The sequence below is a fragment of the Falco rusticolus genome, chromosome W (assembly GCF_015220075.1).
Source record: "Falco rusticolus isolate bFalRus1 chromosome W, bFalRus1.pri, whole genome shotgun sequence".
In the NCBI taxonomy this organism is placed as follows: domain Eukaryota; kingdom Metazoa; phylum Chordata; class Aves; order Falconiformes; family Falconidae; genus Falco; species Falco rusticolus.
The window spans coordinates 1685457-1693206 of NC_051209.1; the positions used below are offsets into that span (position 1 = coordinate 1685457).

Consider the following 7750-nt stretch of genomic DNA (forward strand, 5'->3'; position numbering starts at 1 on the left):
CGGGGGCGGCGTGCAGGGCAGCGGCGGGAGGCCGAGCCCCCCGCAGCCCCAGGGCCGCCCCTCCCGGCGGGCACGGCCCCGCCACCAGCCGGGCAGCAACGCCGGGAGGAGCGGAGCTTCGGTGGAAAAAGGAATCACTCTGTTCTTCCTTCGTTACTAGCTGTAGCACAGCCGATTTCTATTATATTCACTCGAATAAAAGTATAAACTCGGTCTTTTTATTAGTACTATTTATTGCGATTGTTGAAACGTCATGTAGTTTTGAACTAAGAGATGAACTGATTAGGTATGCAAGTCGTGTAATTGATTGGAAGACCCTTCCGTGACAATTTTTATATATATATATTAAAGCCATTCAAGTGAGAAAATGCAACCTTGAAAATGAAGTAGAGTTTAGTCACTGCTGAAACATACAAGAATACATGTATTTAGGTATTTTACACAAAGGAAATCTTGTCTACAGAAAAGAGACCTTGTTGATTATCTGATACAATCAAGTGCTTGTGAAATGCAGTCTCTTAGGGAAAGTATTCCGTTTCTTCATGATTTAGAGACCACCTTTCAGCTTGGAGTGCTCTCTTTCATATTCCCAACTTGAAGCAGATGGTCCATCATCTAATAAAAAGAAAAACGTTATTTATAGACCAGCGCTGAAAAAAGTCATTCACTAAGATAATAAGCCTAATATGTATCTGCTCTGTGTATTCACATAACAAACATATTCCTAATAATCTTTTCAAAACAGACCTCATCTGTCTTGGTTAGCATAATACCCAACTGCCCAAGTAGGAGGAAAGCCATTCTCCCAAATCATTCTGTCTGCTTTCTCATTTATATAGTGTCTCACCAGTGTTGAAAAGCTAAGTCACAGAAATAATTTAAAGCTTCCCCTCACACACACACACTTTACACTTAGGCCAACTTGCAGAAGAGACTTCCCTTCTGATTTTTAACTACTTTAACTGTAATTTATTTACAGAATAGAGAGCAGGCAAGGTCTTCCATTGCCTGGTACTAACTGAAAACAGAAGAAAACAACTCAGTGCACAACCCTAAGTCCAGTTCCTGGGACAATTATGTACAGTGCAGCATGAGCATTAGTGGGGAGTAATGCACAGAATTAATTTGAGCCAATAAGCAAGACCCTGAAATGAGTTACCCAAAGTATGCATCTGTATTTACTTCTGCAGCCTTCAGCTTTGGGGATTTCTGATCTTAAAATTCAAGTTTGAAAGAGTCCATGAAACAAAGTTCTCATAGTATGTTTCTTCCCAACACAGCCTGCCTTCACTTACATTCAGTATATGGGAACATAGAGTTGCACGCACACAGCCACAGACTCCATGGTTAGCATCTCTGCAAGTGCACACTCAGCCCATGAGAATTAATTATAGCCGCCTCGACGGCGACATGGTCTTGGGACAGCTATTCCATCCACTGTCAGTAGGGTTCATGCTTTACCTTTTGTTGGTCACATTTCAATACCTCAGTCCAATGGGCCATTTCACAAGGAACAGTAACCCACCGTAAATATGGTGTCCAGTTCCTCCTTGGATCAGTTTCTATTTCAAACTCCAGCACAGTATGTCTGGAAAAGTATCTAATGTCGAGTACAAGCTTCTCATATGCATTGCACCATGGCTGTCAGCTTACTCTACCTGGCCATCCTCCACCAGGGCAGATAGCTACACTCACCATTCCTGGACACGGACACCTTCATTAGCTGTGGTGCAGCAGCACCTTAAACAAGGGTGTTGTCTAACCAAGGTTTGTGCAACATGGAACCCCTCACATCCAGAAAAATCTACAGAATCAAAATCCAAGGTGGAGACAAAGTAACTGCTGAATGTTGGAAATCAGAGGTTCTAAAACAAAATTAGGTTCTGCAAGTTGTCCTGTATCTTAGCCACATGAAAGATGTGATTATTTTTTACTAATCATTGGAGAAACCTGTATATTTAAGGCAATAATCTCATTATTTCACATATGTTCAATGTCAGACCACAAAAATGTGGATATTAATTTAGGGTAAAAGTACACACATGTGGATGTGATTCACCTTACCAGAGGCAACTTTCAGCCTTTTAAAGTATGATTTAGTAAATCATTAGATAAAGTAGATACCAGATACTTTTAGAAGCCAAAATATTTCCCTATTTACATAGCATAATGGAATTTCTTTATCAAATTTGATTACAAAGATGCACAATGCAGAGCTGAAGATGAGATAAATAGTTTCCTTTTTAGATAGTATTAATCACCATCATAAAGCCATGGCCAGAAAGAAATCTATGGACAACATTCATACCAGTGGTGTAAGATACTTAAATCATGGCTTAATTTAACAGGTACATTTTAACTTGTATTCAAATCAAAACCTGAAGTATTCACTGACATCCCTGCACCAGTTCAGGAAGGAGACTGGGCTGAAGTTAGCCCAGGAATATTAATTACAACACATTACGTTAAGGAAAAAAAAAATATCTTTCCAGTAATGTTTTTAGGAGGTGTGTGCATGAATCTGTTTATTCTGTTTCAATGTCACCCAAAAGAATTCTGCAGCTATGTCAGCAGTGTGCATATATATATACACACACACACACAGAGAGTAATAATGGTATTCCCGTACCTGAACAAAGGAGTTTCCTAGCAAATTCTGCAATTTCCATTGTGTCATTTAGACCCTGGTGACTTTCAGTAAAGCCTTACTGATACCCTCCCAAGTGCATTTTACAGGATTTTCCAGAAGAACAGGGGTGAATCTGTTCCAAAGTCTTGTTATCTTGTGAAATAGTGCTAGTAAGTACATCGACTTGAGGGATGAAGAGGTGGCTCCTAGGCATGTGTTACAGCTTATTAGTAGCCACAGCCTGATTCTGCAAGACCACAAGTGACCCCAGCAGTGACCAGCACCATCGGCTGAGGGAAGAGACTTGCACGAGGCAAAGCCAAAACTGGGAACACAAAAAACTCTCCCACCCAGCCGCTCTATCCACTGACTTGCAGTGCCTCGCGAGCCAGACAAGGTAACAGCCAGAATAGCCACAGAGCCAATACGATGTGGCTTTATATACAGAAGGCTTTGCCCTCTTCCTGCCCTCTGTAGTCACTCCTGTGTTCCATGCTAGCTTGGTTTTGCTGGGTTAGTACAGAATTTGGTGCCACCACAGTCACCTGAGCATGAAGTGCTAAAAAAAAAGAAAAGAATGGAAGGACCAAGGAACTTGAAGGGAATACAGACACTAAAATCTGCTCAATGCTTGCTGATTTCTGACCAGTAGCAAATCAATTCATAAAAAAATACAATCTGTGAGTGACAATCTGTAATCAAAAGTAGAGTCTTACTGTACTGAATGGCTAGTGCCAGAGATGCATTTCTGCTGCTTTCTGGACAACCCACAAGTTAGAAGCAGCTGATATGTTACTGTAAAACAAAATGTGGATATATGGTGGGGTTTTATGGGTTTTATCTTACTTACATCTTTCCAACTGCTATTGTCATCTGTCTCCCAGGTGTTCCTGGCATACCAGGAAAGTCCTCCTTTCAAAAAGTGAGCACTTCTATTTTCATTCCCTTCCAGCAGCCGCAGCAAGTATTTTGAGATTTCTTCCCACTGCAGATAGTCTTCCAGCTGCTTGATATTTTCAGGTAATGCCGAAAACGGTGTCTTGCTTTCTTCTTCATAAACATAAGGAAAATCTCCAGCACTCTTTTTCCCCATTAAATGTCCTGTAACAACAATGTCAGTGGCACGAAATTAACCAAAAGACCTATCGATATGGTTGTTCAAACATCAGCTGGAAGTTGTTATTGACTGGTAGTATGGAGGGAAGGGCAACTGGGACGAGATGTTGTCGCAGTGTCACACACAATTAATTTCCTCTGCCTCTTATGCCACGTTGTCAGAGAAGACGCTGCTGAGAACGGGCAGGGATAACCCAGTATTTTGCCTGGAGCTGGGAGGAGGCACCTGGCAAGATTTGCTGGAATGAGAAGTGGATGGAGAAGCTGTAGGACTTGGACTTCTCCTGCTTTGGCACGGGAACTCTAGCGTAAGCCCGCGCTCCAGTGCCCTTCTAGGAGCCAAGCGGAACACGCTTCTGGTAACCAGCGCTTTGCTGTCATCGGAGGGAGATCGCAGGTGGCCTCGGGCGGCGAAGGAGGCTGCTGCGGGCAGGGGAGCGGCAGCGCCTGCGAACGCTCCCCCAGGCCGGGCGCCCCGGGATGCCGCCGAGTGCTGGCTGCGCCCCTTGGTGCCGGCGGGTCCCGGCCCGCTGCCCTTGGGCCCGGGTCTGGCCCCGCGCACCTCTGCGGAAAGGCGGCGGCGGGAGACGCAGCGGTCGCAGGGGCGCAGCGGAGAGGGCGGCGCGGCGACGTCCTGGCCGGCCTCCGCGGCAGTGCTGTCCGCTCCCGGCACTCGGCTCTCCGCGGCGGCCGGCCCGCCCTCGTACAGGGGCTGCCGGCCCGGGGCAGCGCGCCGCGCCCCGGTACCGCAGCCGCGCTGGCTCCGCGCTGCCGGGCGGGACGGACTTACCCACAGCCCAGTGGCTGCCGCGGGGGTAGATCTTGGGGAGCGCGGGGGAGCCGCCGGGCTGCAGGGGAGCCGCGCCGCCCTGCGCCGCCAGCAGCGCCAGCAGCAGCAGCGCCCCGGCCCGCCGCGGGCCGCCACCCATCGGGCCGCCGGTGCTGCTGCCGGTGCTGCCGGCCCTCCGCCGCAGGCTGCTGCCGGCTCTGGCTCCGTCTGGGCGAAGCGCTGCCGCCTCCCCCCATTTATACGGACCCGGGACCGGGAGCGAGCGGAGCTCCTGTGCTTGACGCCTCCTCACGGGGCTGGGACTGCGGCCGCCCCCAGCTTCCCGTACCTCCGGCGGGGGTGAGGGCCGTTGCCGGCAACCCCGCCCCCCCCCCCGGCCGCCTCCCCGCCCCGGCGGGCTCCCGGCAGGGGGAGCCGAGGGCGTGCCTGCCCCGGGGCTCAGCCCCCCCGCTCCGCTCCGCCGCGCCGGGCCGGGCTGAGCCAGGTTCACCGCCGCCGGCGAGCCCCGGGCCGCCATCCGCTGGGCAGGCTCACCCGGGGCCGCGCTGCTCCCGGCCGGCCGGTGTGGGGCCCCCTTCGCGCCGCCCGGCCCCGCCCGGCGTGCTGCCCCGGGGGGCGTGCGTGGGCCGGCGGCCGGGCCTGCCGGTTCCCGCAGCGGCCGCTTCCAGCCTGGGCAGGGGCCGGCCGACACTCCCTCGGGGCCGTTCCCGCCATTACACTGGAAAACCAGAGGCTCCGCTCCGCACCCGGTCCACCCCTCGCCTCCCGCCGCCGCAGGTGGTCCCGGTGCCCGGGGAGGGCCACGAGGGGCCCCGGAGCGCCCGGGCCGGGTGCTGCCAGCGGCGCCCAGCCCGCCCGGGGCCGTCCCCCGGGCCCCTTTCCGAGGCGACGGCGGGCGCCCCTGGGAGCCGGGGCCAGGGCCGGGGCCGGGAGGTTCCCGCCGCCGCCCGGTCACGCTGCTGCCGCTGGAGCTGTTTGAAGAAGTTTCGTCTAAAGTGAGGCGATCTCCCTGCGGGAAGCAAGGGGCGGCTGGCGGCTCGGGCTGCAGGGACCGAACAGGTTGAAATGTTTTTACGAGAGCTTATGGGGTTGGGGGGAAGCTCCAGCGTTTTTTCGGTGGGAGGAATGGCTGTAAAAAGACCAAACTCAAAGGACAACATCACTTGAAGCTCTTTGAAATAGGTCTTGTGCAGAGAGTTTATGTTAATTTCTGACATCACACAAATTCACTGTCACAGGCGTCAGTAATGCGACTCTCGGATGTACAGGACTTTCTCCTTCCCTCGCACAGAGACCCTGTAACCTCCCCAGCACCCGAAGGTGCCTGGAACCAGCCTGGTCTGTGACAGCGGATGACAGGGTGTCTGCCCTGAAGAGACGTGCGAGGAAGGGGCGGATGCGTCACCGAATGAGATGTACGACTGCAAAGGCCTGGAAGCAGCGGAACACTTGAACATGTTCTCAGCTTCGGGCAGGTAAGTAGCATCACCGAAGTCAAGGTGGATGAGTGGCAGAGGGATATCAAGCCCCGGTGTGCTGTGTGTCCTGGAGGAGAACGACAGAGGCAGGGCTGGAGTCATGTGGAATCAGTACAGTATAGACTCTGATGATTTTGCTGTCTAGAGATCTGTGTCAGGAGGTAGGACACACAGTTAACAGAGCTGACTAAGGAACTTGCCAGATCCTTCAGCTAACCCTGCATGACATGGAACCAAACTATACCCAGTGGAAACTACCGTGGAAGTGAATTAACATAATTACTGGGCAAAGTGTCTAGTACAATGTCTTTTGTAGTCAGTTGTGTATCCTACTGTATGAGCTACGTTGTTCCCTTGTTTAGTCTTAGTTTATTGTATCTTCTTTTACTGATTAATGTGATTCATTCTTTTATTTTGGTTATTAATTATGCATTCTTGTTTAATTTGCAATAGTTTTCCCATGCCTCAACAATGAGTTTCACTGTGCAGCCTGCAGTACAGCTACAGCCAATGTGTGCTCTGTGCTGAGTGCAGCTGATCAAATACCATATTGCCATCTGTGAGAAAGCCATATCATTGCAATTCAGGACAGGAAATCGAAAATTCAGGAAACTGCGTTTTCTGGCAAAAAACCCCAACCCAACATACAAAGCGAAATATTTGGCTTTCCTAAGCTGCAGCAGCTGTACTGGAAGCGCTCTGACTGTCCAGGCCTCCCCAGGCTGTTGTGCTGGACCTGACTCACCTTGGCCCTGGGCTGCAGCCACCAGCCCTGCTGTGGCCCCTGGGACCATGGTGCCCAGCGCAGCATGCCCTCTGCACAGCGTGGTTCCTGGTACCCCTTGTTTCAGCCCTGGTCAGTTGCTCCATAAGCCACCGACATGGTTCCCTCAGACCCCACTCCACCAGCCTGCTGAGCCAAGGGGAAGCCTGATGGCTCAGGTCTCCCCAGAACTACCACATCTGCACAAATTAACTTAGGAAGTTGGTTGTTTCCTGGTACTAGGCTCAGCACAGTACTTTTGTTGCTTTCAGCTGTTGCCAGTGGTTTTGCCTTTGTTGCTTTACGTAGGGCTCAGTGAGGATTAACAACATAAAGTCAAATTCTGGTCAGTAAGTTGTATATAGCTGCATGTAACACCTGTGCTGTTAGTAAGCTTTGGCTAGTGGTGCCAAACCATGAATTCTTACTCAGTTCCTCATTGCCTGTTAGTCCTAAGTCTCTTTTACCACAAATGCAATGCAAACAAATAAACCCTTCTCATGTTTTGTGTATATACTATGTTTTTCTACACTTCATGTGTTAAAGGCTATGCCTTCACACTAAGTCTCATTTTACACTGTCTTGAGCTGCTTTAATTTGAGATTGTTCCTCATACACTCCCATTTTTTACCTTGTATTATGGACTTAATGAAAGTTTAAGTCAGTTTGCCCTTTTGATGCTTAAAGTTACAGTGAAAAATACTGATTTAGAGAGTTGATCAAATCTGGGTTTAATTTTTTTTTATAATTAAGATTAGGTTTTTGAGTGGAGGATTTTTTTTGCCAGGAAAATCACATTTTCAGGGTTTTGTCATAAGACAAACACAATAATCTGTTTAACTTCTCCAAACAATAAAACTGGGTTATTTGAAGCAAACCACCAACAAAAACTCAGTCCGGGGATTTTCTGTTTTTCTAGAAAAGAAAACCAATAATTTTCCCCAAATTAAAGCAACCCTACAGGCCTATTTGTC

The 7750-nt window shown here is 49.8% G+C and overlaps 1 protein-coding gene across 1 annotated transcript; it reads right to left on the bottom strand.

Annotated features, from left to right (window-relative positions):
* Window positions 1-213: 213 nt before the first annotated feature.
* On the bottom strand, window positions 214-7476 carry LOC119140801 (gastrin releasing peptide). Its single transcript, XM_037372414.1, has 3 exons — window positions 4536-7476; window positions 3480-3730; window positions 214-615 (listed from the first exon to the last, which is right to left on the bottom strand). The coding sequence occupies exons 1-3, from the start codon at window positions 5050-5052 to the stop codon at window positions 562-564; spliced, it is 822 nt and encodes a 273-aa protein (XP_037228311.1). The 5' UTR covers window positions 5053-7476; the 3' UTR covers window positions 214-561.
* Between the last annotated feature and the right edge of the window lie 274 nt (window positions 7477-7750).

Bases quoted from the DNA above. Each gene is read 5' to 3' on its own strand.
- LOC119140801 (XM_037372414.1), bottom strand. From the start codon at position 5,052: ATGGCGGCCCGGGGCTCGCCGGCGGCGGTGAACCTGGCTCAGCCCGGC. The intron at 3,731-4,535 runs GTAAGTCCGTCC...TTGTTGTTACAG, and splicing joins CGGCAGCCACTGGGCTGTGG to GACATTTAATGGGGAAAAAG. The intron at 616-3,479 runs GTAAGTAAGATA...TCTTTTTATTAG, and splicing joins ACAATAGCAGTTGGAAAGAT to ATGATGGACCATCTGCTTCA.